This window comes from Notechis scutatus, chromosome 4 (genome assembly GCF_049901735.1).
Source record: "Notechis scutatus isolate UNSWTSFEM ecotype Mainland chromosome 4, rNotScu1.2, whole genome shotgun sequence".
NCBI classification, from domain to species: domain Eukaryota; kingdom Metazoa; phylum Chordata; class Lepidosauria; order Squamata; family Elapidae; genus Notechis; species Notechis scutatus.
The window spans coordinates 10456376-10473773 of NC_142012.1; the positions used below are offsets into that span (position 1 = coordinate 10456376).

Here is a 17398-nt window from a genome sequence, read left to right on the forward strand (position 1 = left end):
TCTTCTTCTTCTTCTTCTTCTTCTTCTTCTTCTTCTTCTTCTTCTTCTTCTTCTTCTTCTTCTTCTTCTTCTTCTTCTTCTTCTTCTCTTCCTCTTCCTCTTCCTCTTCCTCTTCCTCTTCCTCTTCCCTTCCTTCCTCCTCCTCTTCCTCCTCCCACCACCACCATTTCCACCACTTCCTCTTTCTTCTCCCTCCTCCTCCTCCTCTCCTTCTTCTTATCCTTCTCCTTCTTCTCCTCCTGCACCTCCACCATCTCCTTTTCCCTCCTTCTTCCTTCTCCTTCTCCTCCTCTTCTTCTTTCTCCTCCTTCTCCCCTTTCTCTTTCCTCTTCTCTACCTTTCCTCTGCTTCCTCCTCCTCCTCCTCCTCCTCCTCCTCCTCCTCCTCCTCCTCCTCCTCTTTACAGTACCAAACATGAAGTTCAGTAAAGATGTCTACTCTGTGAAAGAGAAGGACCGCGTCCTCCATGTTCCTGTTATCCGTACTGGAGACTTAAGCTACGAATCTTCAGTCAGGTGCCATACACAGAGTCAGACCGCAAGAGTCATGGAGGATTTCGAGGAAAGGAGAAACGCCGAAGAATCGCGCATCACATTTTTGAAAGGGGAGAAGGTGAGTGAATACAGCTGGCAGAGAACTGAGGACTTGACACGATGGAGAGAGAGAGAGAGAGAGAGCCATCAACTCAGGCCCTGAGGGGCCCAGTTTCAAAACTGCTGCAATCTGTCAGGTCAGACTTGTGGTGAGGAAAACATATCTTTTTTTTCCTGGGCAAAGAAAAACTTGAAAGACTGCCAGAACGTGGGTTATGACTCAAAGACATTTTATTTTCTTGGTCTAAGATGGATGGCCTGGGGGCTGAGGCACAATTTGTGAAGGTATGCAGGGTTATGTCATGTACATTGGTAGTGCTGTGGCCCGCCAGCGGATCTGGCAGCAGATTTGGATAGTGAGGAGGTTGGGGAGGAACATGGGCCAGTCCTGGAGTCTGGGGAAGGCTCTGACGCGTGCTCTGCATCAGAGGCAGAGATGGGGCCAGTTATCAGCTGCCTTCAGAGTCGGACATCAGGGAGGAAGAAGAACAGCTGGAGCCTGTTCCCAGTGTGCACATGCACAGAGCTGCCCGAGGAAGGGAACAGCTAAGGAACAAGGGTCGACTTGGGAGTAAAGCCACAGATGGGCGGTGAATGGCCCCTCCCATAGGGAATAAAAGGGGAACGAAAGGGGAGTGGAGTTTTGCAGGAGGCAATTACTTCATTTACGTGAAGATCCTGCATTCTTGCTACAGAGTGGCGTCTGAAAGATATCAGCCTGGCAACTCTCCAAGCCTGATAAAGGTGAAATCTCTTGAAAGACTGTTGGCCGGGACTTTGCAGGAGAGGAATTCAGTGTAAACTCAATAAAAGGAGTTTATTGGGACGACGAGTCTTTGACTTTGTGCTGTTGGGGAAGCCTAGGTCAGAACAGGTAGAGCTAAAACTCACTCAACAAATTTCTCACTTAGCAGCATAAATTTTGGGCTCAATTGTGGTTGCAATTCGAGGACTACTTGTATATAAGTCTTGCTTTATAAATTAACCAGTTCGATACCCATGCTTCGCTATGAAACTGTATGCTCAGGCTTAGTTTTTAGGAAGGAAAATAAGGGGGGGAAATTCTGCCGCTGCCTACCAGTATCCATCGGTATACATCTGGCTAGCGTCCTGTCCGTGTGTGAGAGAGTTGAGGGCTGTTTGGAAACTGAAATAGTATTTGCTGTGTGAGTAAGGAGACAGCAAGGAACCTGAGCGTGGCTTAGCTCAACTGTTCTGTACTAAATCTGCTTAGTGCTGTGAAACTGAAACTGAAACTCCTCTGCTTGTGTTTTGTATTTGGAACAGGTTTCTTTTCAGGTAGGGAGGGGGAGTAGAACTCCTTAGCATCAGAGCGTGTTAATAATGATATCCAAAATACTAATGCGCTGGTGGTCATTTCAAAAAAAAAAATCCTTTCTTAGTAAGCACCTAGAAGCCAAGAGGAACATACATGCCAAATTTTCAAGTTTGTAGGCTGTACAGTTCTGGAGATTTTGTGATGACGCAGGAGTGGTATTCCGCTTTTAGATAGATAGATAGATAGATAGATGGATGGATGGATAGATAGATAGATAGATAGATAGATAGATAGATAGATAGATAGATAGATGAATTGTGCGGATTGCCTCCCAATTCTTACTGCGATATCCTTGACTTTAGGTAAAGAACTGCACTATTATTATAAATGACGACTCTGCCTTTGAACCAGAAGAGAGATTCCGGGTATACCTGAGTGAACCCCAAGGCAACCACTGGAGTGGAGCTACAGTTGGGAAAAGCAATATGGCCACTGTAGTTATTTCCAACGACGAAGATGGTAAGAAGGATGGGCTGGTGTTCAAACACATATTTATCTGAGTTTTATTACAATCAAGTTGATTATTATGAGTCCACAAGTCTTAAAGTTGCCAAGGTTGGACACCCCTGGTCTAGACAGTCACTTATCTGAAATAATATAGGTTCTCCTGATTGAACAAGGAGCTGGACTAGAAGACCTCCAAGGTCCCTTCCATATTCATTCAAATCTCCACAGAGTAGACAAACCAATCCATTTAGACCAGGGTCTCAACCTAGGCAACTTTAAGACCTGTGGACTTCACTCCCAGAATTCCTCAGCCAGCTTTGCTGGCTGAGGAATTCTGGGAGTTGAAGTCCACAAGTCTTAAAGTTGCCAAGGTTGGACACCCCTGCTCTAAGGCTGAGGAATTCTGGGAGTTGAAGTCCACAAGTCTTAAAGTTGCCAAGGTTGGACACCCCTGGTCTAGACAGTCACTTGTCTGAAATAATATAGGTTCTCCTGATTGAACAAGGGGCTGGACTAGAAGATCTCCAAGGTCCCTTCCAGATTCATTCATTTATTCATTCATTCAAATTCCATCACTGAATAGATTGTTGTTAACGTTACACAAAGAACAACTTTTTTTCCCCTCCTATTCCGAATCTTTGTCACTCTGTACAATTGCTTAGCTAACTTTCTCCATACCCGCGTTATGTCTTCGTCATGTCTGTGCTGAACTGTTTTATTTTTTTAAAAAAACATCTCCAATAATCTTGGGCCTTGAGCCACTTTGAGTACAATTTTTTTAAAAAAAAATAATCATCAGGAAAAGGATCAGTCAATAAACTTCTCCTTACTTGGCAGATTCTGTTAAATTTTAGCTAGGAGTCTTTAAAAGGTTTCTGCCGAAGCAAGTAGTCTCAACAGTTTAGGGTAGTGCTTCGTTTCTTGGCATTGATAATTGGCACTAAAAAAAAAAAAAATCTGAGTTATGACACACACCGTCTTCTTGGGGCGCAAGATGAGTTAAAACAGTGGAGCCCATCCTTTCTGGCTTCGTGGACCAGTGGCGGGAGGGAGAGAGGCGATGCGCACACAGCAGTGGAGTGCGCAAGCACGCAGAGTTCCCTTTTGACAAGCAGCATGTGTGTGTCCCTGCCCTCATACAAATGGTGCTGTCCACATTTCCCCAATCCAATACCGGGCCATGGGGCAGAGGTGGCATTCAACAGGTTCTGACCAGTTTTGGAGAACCGGTAGTGGAAATTTTGAGTAGTTTGGAAAACCAGCAAATACCACCTTTGACTGGCCCCGCCAACCCCATCTATTCCCTGCCTCCTGAGTCCCAGCTGATCGGCTGGGTCTTCTTTGGTTGCCCTGCACAGGAGAATGGAGCTGGAAAGCAGGTTAGTGGGGTGGGAGTGGGGATTTTGCAGTAACCTTCCCCCAGGAGTGGGGTGGGAATGGAGATTTTACAGTATCTTTCCCCTGCCATGCCCACCAAGTCATAGCCCACCAAGCCACCGAACCGGTAGTAAAAAATTCTGAATCCCACCACGACCTGTGGGTTGGAGATGCCTGAGTTCAAATGTTCTTGACGTCTGAAGCCTGACCAAGGTTTCTTTTCCTTTGGTTTCCTCCCTCATTCCAGCTCCCACCATCGAGTTTGAAGAAGCCGGTTACCAGGTCCGTGAACCCGCCGGGCCAGAAGGCGTTGGCTTCTTAAATGTCAAAGTGATCCGGACAGGAGATCAAAACAGGACCTCGAAAGTTCGCTGCAGCACCCGGGATGGCTCGGCTCAGTCTGGAATTGATTATTACCCAAAGAGCCGAGTTCTCAAGTTTAGCCCTGGTAAAAACAAATATATAACCGTCTTTTTCGGAGTAGGAGACGCTCCAAAGTATAAGACCCACCTAGCTTTTGGGGAGGAAAACAAGAAAAAAAACCAATTCGCCTCCTTGCAGCCAACAGCCTGTTTCAGCTTCAACACAGCCTGATTAGCACAAGCAGCTGATTGTCAGTTGGATCGACCTTCCCGACCATCAGCTGTTTCAGGCTGCAGGGATGGCCATTCCCTATTGCTGCCTCTGTGCGCCCCATTTTTGGCTGCTGCGTTCCGTTTTCAGCCTCCCTACGGCCCGTTTTGGGCCTCCGCGCCCTCCGTTTCCCGCCCGTTGCAGGTAGCGAGGATCGGAATGGGCGGAAAACGGGGCGCACAGAGGTGGCAATAGGCGATAGCAATCCCTGCAGCCTGAAACAGCTGATTGCCGGGAGGTCAGTCCAACCGACAATTAGCCGTTTGTGCTAATCAGGCTGTGCTGAAGCTGAAACAGGCTGTTTGCTGTTTGCTGCAAGGAGGCCAAGTGCTGGGAGGAAGAGGCCAAAGAGTGGGGGCCGGCGGGTGGGTGGAGCTACATTCGGTGTATAAGACGCACCCAAATTTTCACCCTCTTTTTTTTGGAGGGGGGGGGAGAAGCATGTCTTATACTCCAAAAAATATGTTATGTATATATGGATTGAATGAATTGGACTCTTTCTTGGATCTATAATACAGGAAAGTCCTCAACTTGCAACCCGAAAGGAGCCCCAAATTTGCTAAGTGAGGGCGGGCGTTCAGTGAACCATGCCTCATTTTACAACCTTTTTTGCTGTGTCACTAAGCGAAGTGCTGCCGTTGTTAAGCGAATCTGGGTTTTCCCCCACTGGCTTGGCTTGTCGGAAGCCGGCTGGGAAGTTTACAAACAATCCCATGACCCTGGGGACTTTGCCCACTGTCATAGATACATGGCCGTTGCCAAGCAACCGAATTTTGATCGCTTGGCCACGGACGGTCATGAAGGCGAAAAACGGTCATTCAGTTCCTTTTTCCAGTGCCGTTGTAACTTTTCAACAGACACTAAACGAACGTTGTAAGTCGGAGATGGTTTTCAGGCACAAAGATGTGGGTTTGCCTGTTGTGTTTATCGCCTGCGCCCCCTGGTGGATCTGTAGGTGCAGCAAGCAAGCTCCTAAATCCAGAAAGAAGCGTTACAGATCCTTCTGCCCTTCAAGCAAAGGCACAGAAGTTTAGCCGCTTGCTTTGTGCCAATACGTGAAGCTAATCCTTCCCTCGGCCTCTTAAGACCTTAGCAATCTTGCGGCTTCTCCATCTCTCTCCATCTGCTTCCTTGGTCCAAAGGTTTGGCTTTCCACGTCTCTTCCGAAATCCCTGCAGAAACGCCACGGGAGCACGAGCAGAAGGGAAGTGCAGTAAATTCCCATTCATTTCAATGAAAAAAAAAAATTAATGGGATCCTGACCTCTCACTCAGTCTTCACAAGCCCAGAGTTCCTGTAACACTCAGATAGAGACTCTTTAATAGCGGCCTGCAAAATTCAAACCTGTCTTTTTATGCCTCCAAACGAACAGGCATCGCATTGTCTATGGAGACTCTCAATCCTCCAGGTCATGGTTTGTCCCAAAGGGGCTTTTTTTCAAGAGGCGACTGGACTTTCTGTTTTTTTTTTGCTCTGAAGATGTTTTGCTTCTCATCCAAGAAGCTTCTTCAGCTCTGACTGGATCCTTCCATTCCCCACTAGCAATTAGAGGAGTTCTCTTGGAGAAGGAATTTCCTTCTCCTGCCCCCTAAAACAGGGGAGAAAAGGAAGAAAAACCCAGTCAAAATGAATGTTCAGATCCTTGAGATGGGGTCTACCCTTCCAAAAACACCTTGCAGGGGGCTTATATCTGAAGTGGTACAGTCCAACTAAGTCTTTGCGGGGTAATAGCCCAGCCCAGCCAAGATTTTCAATTTCTCACTGAGAATTAAACTAAAGGAAAAAAATGTCTGTGGAGATTCTCAGTCCTCCAGGTCATGATTGCCCCAAAGGTGCTTTTTTTCAGGAGGCAACTGGGCTTTCTTGTTGTTTTTTTTGAAGACATTTCACTTCTCATCCAAGATGCTTCTTCAGCTCTGATTGATTCAGTCAGAGCTGAAGAAGCTTCTTGGATGAGAAGCAAAACGTCTTCAAAAGAAAAAACTAGAAAGTCCAGTTGCCTCCTGAAAAAAAAAAGTGGGGGGGAGGGAAGCAGCTTTGGGATAAACACCAGAAGCCAGCAAAAAAAATGCTAAAAATTGTGATCATAATCGTATTTTGGGTGTTTGGCAACCGTCTCACATTCACTGTGGGATGATGTGAGCCCTGGGGTAAGGTGGAAGGTTGCATCCGTCAAAACAAAAACGAGTTGTAAATAACTCTGGGGAGTTATAGCTTTGAACAGTCGCTAAACAACTGGTTATGAAGGCTCTGGAGATTCTCAGTCCTCCAGGTCACGGTGGTCCCAAAGGGGCTTTTTCAAGAGGCAAGTGGACTTTCTGGTTTTTCTTCGAAGACGTTTCGCTTCTCATCCAAGAAACTCTGATTGACTCATTCCCCACCAATCCAATCGGAGCTGAAGAAGCTTCTTGGATGAGAAGCGAAACATCTTCAAAGAAAAACAAGGAAATCTAGTTGCCTCTTGAAAAAAAAAAAGCCTCTTTGGGACAGACATCACATTGCTTAATTGTTTGAGAGCCTGAGAAAAATATTATTATTATTATTGTTACCTTTATTGTCAGAATACAACATGTGTACAATGAGATTGGCTGAGCCTCCCTTGGTGCAACCCCACGAACCCCAACACAACTCTCAATGAGGACAGAAGCCCCTAATCCGGTCCCAATCTTATTACACTATGTCACCTATTATACTTATACCACTATAGGGGTATCAGTTGTCCTGTGGTTTTTTTTCCCAAGAGCAAAGGTTGCCAGCTCGTTTTGTGAGCCACCTGCCCGTCACAATCCTGGTAGGTCTTACCCAAAATCCAGCAAGATCAGCAACTCTGTGCTCACGAGGAAGAAGAACAAAAAGAAAAAAGCCACGCCTGCCACCAGGAACACCAGCAGTATATTTGGATCGTAGGTTTTTTATTAAAGTTGGACAGGCACCATTAATCCTTGCATGGCATCAGTTAGTAAACCTGCCAGGCAATCAGTCAGGTAGCGTGGTATATTAAAAAGAAAAAGGAGAAATGATGATGTGGGGATAAAATTGTGCTGGCTTTTATCACAAGGGGTTAGTGGAGCCTCCCCCAGCCAAGCCTCTCCAGATATATTGGGACTCTGGGATATTGAATTCCTAAAATTCATCAGGAAAATGCAAGTTTAAGGAGGAATGTTTTAGTGGGAACATCTTTTAACATTCCTTTAACACCCTAATTACCGCCTGTCTTGACTATTGCAATGCACGCTACATGGGGCTGCCCTTGAAAAGTATCCGGAGGTTACAATTGGTCCAGAATGCTGCAGCCCACATGGTTTTGTGCAGGCCCAAGTGTGCACATGTGTTACCTTACCTGCGGGAGCTGCATTAGTTGTCAGTTGGCTTCCAGGTCCCAATTCAAGATGTTAGTTGTCACCTTTAAAACCCTACACGGCTGCATTAACAGAGGGATAGAATTAAGATCACATGAAGTGCTAATACCAATTTATAATGCCCCGGTAAGACCACACTTGGAATATTGCACCTGGTTTTGGTCACCACAATAGGAAACAGATGTTGAGACTCTGGAAAGAGTGCAGAGAAGAGCAACCAAGATGATTAGGGGACCAGAGGCTAAAATATATATATGAAGAACGGTTGCAGGAATTGGGAATGTTTAGAATGAAAGAAGGACTAGTGGGTGACACGATAGCAGTGTTCCAGTATTTGAGGGGCTGCCACAAAGAAGAAGGAGTCAAGCTATTCTCCAAAGCACCTGAGGGCAGGACAAGAAGCAATGGGTGGAAACCAATCAAGGAGAGAAGCAACCTAGAACTAAGGAGAAATGTCCTTACAGTCAGAACAATAAACCAGTGGAACCACTTGCCTCCAGAAGTTGTGGGTTCTTCAACACTGGAGGTTTTTAAGAAGAGATTGGACAAGCATTTGTCTGAATTGGTATAGGATTTCTTGCTTGGGCAGGGGATTGGACTAGAAGACCTCCAAGATCCCTCCCAACTCTGTTATTCTGTTACGTGGTTTGGGGCAAGGTTATCTGAAGGAGCATCTTTTCCCCAGTTAACATCCACCCAACCTACCAGAACAGAGAGGCAGGGGTTATTTCAAGGTTCCCCTTTTTTTAAGAAGGTACATTTGGCAGGACCCAGAAGAAGGGCCTTCTCCATGGTGGCTCCCTCCCTTGGGAACATCATTCCCACAGGTATTAAATGGGCCCCAACTTTGACACCTTTTCGCAAGGCCCCAGGTTTTGCCAAGGAGCCTGAGGAACCCAGAGTGGCATGGAGCCCATCAAATGGTTTCTTTGACGGATTGCTTTTGCCAGAGGGATGGGGGGTGAGGGATGATTATTTTTATTGTTGTATATTGGGTTTTTAGCTAGTATTTATTTTGTAAGCTGCCCAGAGACACTGGGGTGAGTGGGCAGCTGGATGGATGGATGGATGGATGATAAAAAGATTGATAGATTGATATAGATAGATATGGATGGATGGATGATGGATAGATAGATAGATAGATAGATAGATAGATAGATAGATAGATAGATAGATTGATAGATTGATAGATATGGATGGATGGATGGATGATGGAAAGATAGACAGATTGATATAGATAGATACAGATGGATGGATGGATGGATGGATGGATGGATAGATAGATAGATAGATAGATAGATAGATAGATAGATAGATAGATACAGATGGATGGATAGATGGATGATAGATGGAAGATAGATAGATAGATAGATAGATAGATAGATAGATAGATAGATAGATAGATAGATAGATAGATAGATAGATAGATAGATATGGATGATGGATGATAGAAAGATAGACAGATAGATTGATATAGATAGATACAGATGGATGGATGGATGGATGATAGATGGAAGATAGATAGATAGATAGATAGATAGATAGATAGATAGATAGATAGATAGATAGATAGATATGGATGATGGATGATAGAAAGATAGACAGATAGATTGATATAGATAGATACAGATGGATGGATGGATGGATGATAGATGGAAGATAGATAGATAGATAGATAGATAGATAGATAGATAGATAGATAGATAGATAGATAGATATGGATGATGGATGATAGAAAGATAGACAGATAGATTGATATAGATAGATACAGATGGATGGATGGATGGATGATAGATGGAAGATAGATAGATAGATAGATAGATAGATAGATAGATAGATAGATAGATAGATAGATAGATAGATATGGATGGATAGATGGATGGATGGATGGAAGATAGATAGATAGATAGATAGATAGATAGATAGATAGATAGATAGATAGATAGATAGATAGATAGATGCCTCATGGGTGCATTTAAGGTCCTGTCGAATGATAACTTGCTTAGATTCATGTTTTTTCCCACAGGTATGGACCATGTTTTCTTTAAGGTGGAGATCATGTCCAATGAAGACCGGGAGTGGCACGAATCCTTTTCTCTGGTCTTGGGTCCAGATGATCCCATTGAAGCTGTTTTGGGGGATCTCACTACCACAATTGTGACCATCTTGGACCAAGAGGCAGCCGGAAGCCTCATTTTACCAGCTCCTCCTATAGTAAGAAACATTAACTCAAATGATGAACTAAGGGTTGATTCCAAGAGTGCTTTTTTTATGGAGTGACCCAAATCTGGCATAGAGATTTGATGTAATGCTCATGGCAGCAGACTAGAAACCAGGTGCCTGTGAGTTCTAGCATTAGGCGTGAAACAAGCTTGTTGACTTTGGGCCAATCGAAAAGAGACCGTCAACTGTAGTTCCACCTTAGGCATGAAAGCCAGCTGGGTGACTCTGAGCCAATCACCAGGAGACTGTGAGTTCTAGTTCTGCCTTAGCCATGAAACCAGTGGTGGGATTCAAAAAAAATTTCTGTGGGCCTGGCTTGGTGGGTGTGGCTAGGTGGGCATGGCCATGTGACTGGGTGGTGCTTTTTTTTGCAACCACCCCTTCACCCGTTTTGGGGGCCTTCTGGGCCTCAGAGGAGCCTCTAGGGGGCGTTCTTGCTCCCAGGAGGCTCCTCTGGGGCTCAGGAAGGTAAAAAAATAAAGGGGGGGCTGAGCCCCTCCCTCCATTTTTTTGCCTTCCTGGGCTTCAGCAAGGGGAATCCCGGCACAGCTGATCGTATGAACAGCTGTTTGTCAGGAGGGAAAAGAAAGAAAGAAAGAAATACCTCAAGGGGCGAGCGTCAGGCGGGTGGGGCAAGCGATCCGGGGCGACCGGGTTGGGGACGTGGCAAGCCAGAACTTACTACCGGTTTGACGACCCATGCCAATTCCTTGTACTGGTCGCTCGATCCGGTGTGAACCGGCTGAATACCACCACCGCACGAAACCCAACTGGGTGACTTTGGGCCGGTCCATCTCTTTCAATCAGTGCCGGGAAGGCGGCACTGGCAAACCACTCCTGAAAAATCTTGCCGCAAAAACTGCATCCAAGCAGTCACCGGGATTGATTTAAAGCCCCCCAAATTAAATAAATAAAGGCTGGCCTGTGCGTGCAGATGATAAATAGGGTTTCATCCAGCACTTTGTGAGGATTTGTCATAATTTTTGCTCTGTAAATCAAAAAAAAAATCTGTGTAAATAAAAACCCACTGGTACAGGCAATGGGCTGGTAACTAGGACTTGGTCCTTGGCGGTTCGGTGGTTTAATTCTGTTTGTTTTACACACAGCGTTAATTTAGAATTATCTGAATTCATCAACTCCTCTAAAACCTTAAATCAGGAGTGAAGGCAGGTGGCTTTCAGATACTATTGAACCATAATTCTCCTGAAGTGCCAGACAAGCGGTGGGGTGGAAGGCTGAGAATTATAGTCCTTCATATTCTTCTAAAATGTGGAGTGTTGCAATGATGAGGCAGTCGAGGTGTTTGATCATGATCAACTGATTCATGATGATCTTTATTGGAATCTAGTCTTGCATTTATACACATTTTTAGTAATCCTCTAACATTGGTTAACTTTGGTTTCTGCTTGACTTTCGTTATTGTTCAGCATAGTAACTAACACAATTAATGATCTCTAGTCAAAGTCCAATATATGTTTACTTCCTCTCTCTAATCCTCCTTTAGATGAGTAACTTTATTTGCCTGAGTTGTATCTGCTTGGAACCATTCTTTTCTCTTGAGGTTTGCCATCAGATAGGAACATTCCTGCAATTACAACTCTACATATCCTCGTTTTTTATTTTAAATGGAGGATTCAAAGATTTATGAATGTATCGCAATTGTAGAGGATTAAGAGAGGGGAAAGCAGGTCAAAACAATGCAAATAAATTTGGAATACATTGAATAAAACAACAGGTTACAATTAATACAATAATAATAATAATAACATAAAGGAAAAACTGTCTGAGCCAGGACCAATCAGGGAGCCAATTGGTTAGCCACTCAAAAGGTGAGTACTGAGCATGGATATTATTTTGAATGTATGATTGTAAATTGGCAAGCTCATCCTCAATAGTTTTATTCAAGGAATGAAAAATTCTGAGGATGAACATTGGTAGCATATTTATCAAAAAAGAATCACATTAAAAATAGGAAAATTATCAGGATACATATCAGGAGCTATATTAAGTCCATACAAAGAAGAATTAAAGGTACCTGACAACCAATAGTAGTTAGAACAATAACTATAATTCCCCAGCTTTTTTAATATGTGCTGAGCAGCATCATAATCAGACCAATTATGAAGCCAAGTGTGTTTAGCGTGACAACAGAAACACAGACCCCTTGTAAATTGGCTAACTTTCAAATAACGCCAACGGACAGAAATCAATTGCATAGGGGGTTTAGAAAATAGCCAGGAGTGTGAAATAGATTGTAGTTGTGAGACAATAAATGTAGAAGACATGATCAAGTTAGGGGTAAAAGAAATTTGACCAAATGCCATTGGAGGCTCATAGTATAAAGTAATATTTGTGCCATGGGTCATAAACATATATTGGGTATGACAAACCCACAAATTAGGGTTAAGACGAACCACAGAAGTGTCATTTTGAGCAGAAACACCATTAACCATAAACAAGAAAATACAAAGTAAAATTGTAACAGAGTTAGCAGTAATAATAGCAAAAACAGCAGCAACAAGATTTTCAGGAGTCTGAGGTAATGAGGCCTGTTGCAGTTGTTGTTGAGCTTGATATGTAGTAGATTTAACCTGGCCCCAAGTGATGGATTGCGGGCGCTTCAACCTTGGAAGCCGAACTTCTGTGTTCAGATGAAGATTGAAATCCGGAATCAGGTTGTGAAGGCCCTGATGCCATGCCATGATATGGACGAACACAGCGTGCTGGAACCCACACTGCTTGTCTAGTAGAAAGATCTTCCATGGCAGTGTAACCACAACCCCAGGTGATCAGCGATGTAGGGCCTTTCCAGGTTGAATCTGGAGCTTGGCGATACTTTACCAAAGGCCTTGCTAAAGATTCAGTAGTTCGAAAATGCAAATTAACAGGTGAGTCTGCAAGATAATCTAAAAAGGTTAAATAATTCCAAGTATATAATGCTACAGCAATGAGATTTTGAATCTTTCGCAGATGGTTAGGGCCAAACTCAGTTTGTAATTGTTTTTGAAGCAATGCCTTAAAAGTACGATGAGCTCGCTCAACTATAGCTTGACCCTGAAAGTTGTAAGGAATTCCATGCACTAAAGTAATATTCCATTTCTGACAAAAGGTTTGAAATTCCTTACTAATATAAGCGAGGCCCTTGTCAGTTTTCAACTGAGAAGGCTGACCCATTACAGCAAAATAGGATAGGCAAGGAGAAATAACATCCTTTAAGGATTCATCTGCCTTCTGATTTCCTTCAGTCAAGGCATTAGTAAAAGGAGTATGACTCCGAATGTGTTCTACATACAAAGAATACAAGTGAGTTTCCAAACTATTCTTTAAAGATAAAAACAAGGATAACAAATTCTTATCCAAAGAGAGACAACAATAAGAAAAATGCAGAGATTGCATAGCTAAATACACATATTGAGTATCAACAATCAAGTTAATAGGTTGGTCATTGAACAATTGTAAAGCTAAAATCACAGCAGCCAGCTCAGCACATTGAGCTGAAGTCTGTGTGGCAGTAAATTTAGAATACCATTGTTGTTGAATCTGCCAGACGACCACACCCCTTGTAGGTGAGCCATCAGTAAAAAACTTTAAGAGCTTTAGAAATAGGATTTTGCACAAAAATGGAAGAAAAGGCTGGATTTAAAGTAGTAGTAACCACTATTCTAGGATCCTTGGGTAAAGAATACAATAAGTCTCCCACATATTGAGAAAAGGCTATCTGATATGATTCTGAAATCATCATCAAATGCTCATGTTCAACTTTTGTACGAGTGAAAGCTATACTAATGAGATCCTGTCCTGTAAGATGTAAGGCTCTTTTACGACCTTTAATAATCAAATCCTCTAATGCTGTCTGATAGGGGTAAATGTTTCTAGGCAGAGTAGCAGACAAATTAATCCATTCATGAATGTTAACTGCCTGTGGAGAGGCATTAGAATAAAGACATCCTGTGGGTAAGGGTGCAGTAGGAAGAATAGCTAAACAAAGTCCTATTGTTAAGGATGTTATCCTGTCCACATATCGATGCTTAAACTTATTCAATATTTCTTGAAGGCATTTTCTTTGAAGATCAGTTAATACAATTAGATCTCCTGGTGATTGTGCTCCCTTCAAAGACTGAAATAAGGGCAACATATCACCAGTTGTAATGTAGAAGAATGAGCATGCCCAATTAATAATGCCAAGTAATTTTTGCCATTGTACTAAGGTATATGATTTCTGTACTTGTAATTCAGGAAGAATTGGAATGGAGCAATTATGCAACATTCTATGTCCTAAGTAGGTATAAGGTTCTACCTTTTGAATTTTGTCTGAGGCTATGTACAACCCCTGTTGTGCAACAGTGTCTGTTAACTCTTTTAACAACTTAGATTCATCAAAATCTGGGGCTGCTATCAATATATCATCCATATAATGATAGACTAAATAGGAAGGAAATTTATTCCTAAAGGGTTGAAGAGCATTATCCACGAAATATTGACAAAGTGTAGTGGAATTAAGCATTCCCTGAGGCAACACACACCAATGATATCGTTTTGTGGGCATGCTATTATTAAAAACTTCTCTTAAATCATGAAGGAAATGCCATTTCCCATTTTTCTTTTTTATAACAAAAACAGGAGTATTCCAAAGACAAGTAGAAGGTTCTATATTGTTCTTGAACCAATTGTTGTAAAGCAGTAAGTTTTTCCTTTGATAATGGCCATTGTTCCACCCAAACTGGCGTAGAACAGAGCCATTTAAGAGGAAGAGCCATCATCAAGAATCAAATGAGCATTAAGAAGAGAAAGGATATCATGGCTCCAAATATTAGTATGAATATCTAGAATGTATGGTTGTAGGAAAAAAAGACTTACCAGCAGATTTTGTAACATTAATTTCTTGAACACTCTGCCAAGCAGCTGTAGAACCTCCTATTCCCCACAATGAAGAAACTGTCATTTTTGCCACTGTACTGGCCATTGTAAAGAGGAGATGACAGTAACATTTGCTCCAGTATCCAAAACCCTTGAAATGGTTGTTTATTTAGGAAGAGAGAGGAATTCAGCTGACGAAGTAAGCCTACAGATAAAGAAGTTGATCCAAATCCTGCATCCACACGATTACCTATACCAGGATATAGATTTTCATATAGAAGAAGAAACAATTGAGCAACAGAAGAATTACAAGGAAGAACTTGAGGAAGATTCACCCAAATCTGAATCATGAGGATACCAGTGTAATCTGAATCTATTACACCAGGCACAACAAAACAGCCCTTTTTGTGTGCAGAAGAACGAGGCAAAATTAAGCCAACTAATCCTGAAGGAAGAGGTCCTTTAAATTGAGATGGAACTATTTTAACTTCCAAAGGAAATTTAAACTCACTTTCCTCTTGAGTGATTAAATCAATCCCAGCACTACCAGCTGTGGCTGGGGAGGAGTGAGAGAGACTGCTGGAGCAGTCAGGTAATATTTGCTTCCAATCTTCAGGAATCATTGTATAACCATTTTTTATTCCTTCTACAAGTCCTCTTGTAAAATTTCCACTAATCCCATAGTCTGTAACTTCCTTTTTTAACTCTCTTAAGATCTGATAAGGCAGACCCTCACATTCTGCTACTTGCAGTCCAAGCTGTGGCCCCTGACCAGGATGATATTGTACTAGACAAACAGACAGTAATTCTGCAAGTTCTGTTCCTGAGACAGAGGCATCTTTTTTCTCAACTATTTTCTGAAAAGAAGACTGAACAATAGAGTCAGGAGGCTTTTGCCCTGTATCTGCAGGAGCTGAGGGAATGGAAGACATATATTCAGGTGAAGAAGGAGGACAAATGACAGCATTAGTATAACGTGAAGGTGGAGGTGGAGGTGTTAAAAGAGAAAGTTCATTGTGACCAAATTTTTCAACTGCATGCCTACATAAATGCCACACCTGCAAAACTTCTATTTCTGCTCTAGGTTCAGTATGCAATGTTTTCCCTATACGTTCCCAATCAGTTAATTTTAAAGACCCCTCTTCTGGATACCATAAGCACTGAGCTGCAATCTCCTGGACCAGCCTTAAGAGATTTTTCTCTGGTACCTGAGTATTATTTTTCTTCAACAAATAGCCTAATTCATCTACACGCTTCCTTTGTTCCTCAGAAAGCGAAGACCCCATACTTACAGAAACCAATAATGGTTGACAAACCCCAAAGGGTTGAAGGTGCACCAAATCCTTGCCGGACGAAGTAAGAGGGTCCCTGTTCATGCGCCACTTGTTGCAATGATGAGGCAGTCGAAGTGTTTGATCACGATCAACTGATTCATGATGATCTTTATTGGAATCTAGTCTTGCATTTATACACATTTTTAGTAATCCTCTAACATTGGTTAACTTTGGTTTCTGCTTGACTTTCGTTATTGTTCAGCATAGTAACTAACACAATTAATGATCTCTAGTCAAAGTCCAATATATGTTTACTTCCTCTCTCTAATCCTCCTTTAGATGAGTAACTTTATTTGCCTGAGTTGTATCTGCTTGGAACCATTCTTTTCTCTTTGAGGTTTGCCATCAGATAGGAACATTCCTGCAATTACAACTCTACAGTGGAGTCACTTCAAGGCCCTGTACTCAAATCCTTCTTGATAACTTCAAGAAGTGTGGACTTAAGGTTGAGAGTCACCGCTCTCTATATTTGTACTGCCCGTAGTGACCCAAGCTAAAATGTGGGAGTTGAATGGTGGGAATTACTATTCCGTGGAAAGTCTGAGTCCATTTCCTGTCATGCCCTTGTTACAGTCGGACTCTGAGGGAGAGGAGGAACAGCCGACAGGGAGTGGAAGTGAGGCTCCGGAGGTTGTGGAGGAGGCTGGGGAAGGGCAGAGGCCGGCTGAGCAGTCAGAGGAAGAATCAGGCCCATTCCCTCTGCATCCTAGGTCATGCATAGAGGAACGGAGAAGGCAACAGCTTGGCTTATGAGAGAGGAAGTGGCCATGATCCCCGTCATTGGTTGCAGCTGGGGAGAATAGTATATAAGAGAGATGGTTAAAACACAGGGTTGCTAGAAGCAAAGCATGTTTTATTTTGGGCTGAAGTTATCCTGGTTGGCATCCTTCCAACAGACTGTGCCTTGTTATCTCCGTGAATTTGGTAATTACTTATCCTGGTCCGTTGTGGAATTTCCTTCATTGTAGTTTGTTTTGGTTTTTTTATTTCACCTCTATCTGCTCATTAAGTTCGGACTGTATTGCTTTCTTTTGAAGACTATTTTTGAATACGTTTTATCTCCAACTGAGAATTATTGAACAGTGGGGCCAAGTTGGAGGCATTAAAGGACATTTATTTTACCTTTTGGATTTTGTTACGTTTGTGTTACACTCTGGGTCATCACATTTCCACAGTTCGATGCATCTGATGGAGATATCAAAACACCACAGGGAGTCCCTGCTTTACAACACTTCA

General features: G+C 42.8%; 2 protein-coding genes across 2 annotated transcripts in view; one reads left to right on the forward strand and one right to left on the reverse strand.

Annotated features, from left to right (window-relative positions):
• FRAS1 (Fraser extracellular matrix complex subunit 1) overlaps positions 1-17398 on the forward strand; it is a 419940-nt gene that overhangs the window by 362232 nt on the left and 40310 nt on the right. The window contains 4 exon segments of the mRNA XM_087962750.1: positions 407-612; positions 2235-2391; positions 4004-4204; positions 9775-9962. Coding sequence (XP_087818876.1) covers positions 407-612; positions 2235-2391; positions 4004-4204; positions 9775-9962 — 752 coding nt within the window.
• PAQR3 (progestin and adipoQ receptor family member 3) overlaps positions 1-17398 on the reverse strand; it is a 360815-nt gene that overhangs the window by 122125 nt on the left and 221292 nt on the right. The window lies entirely within an intron of this gene.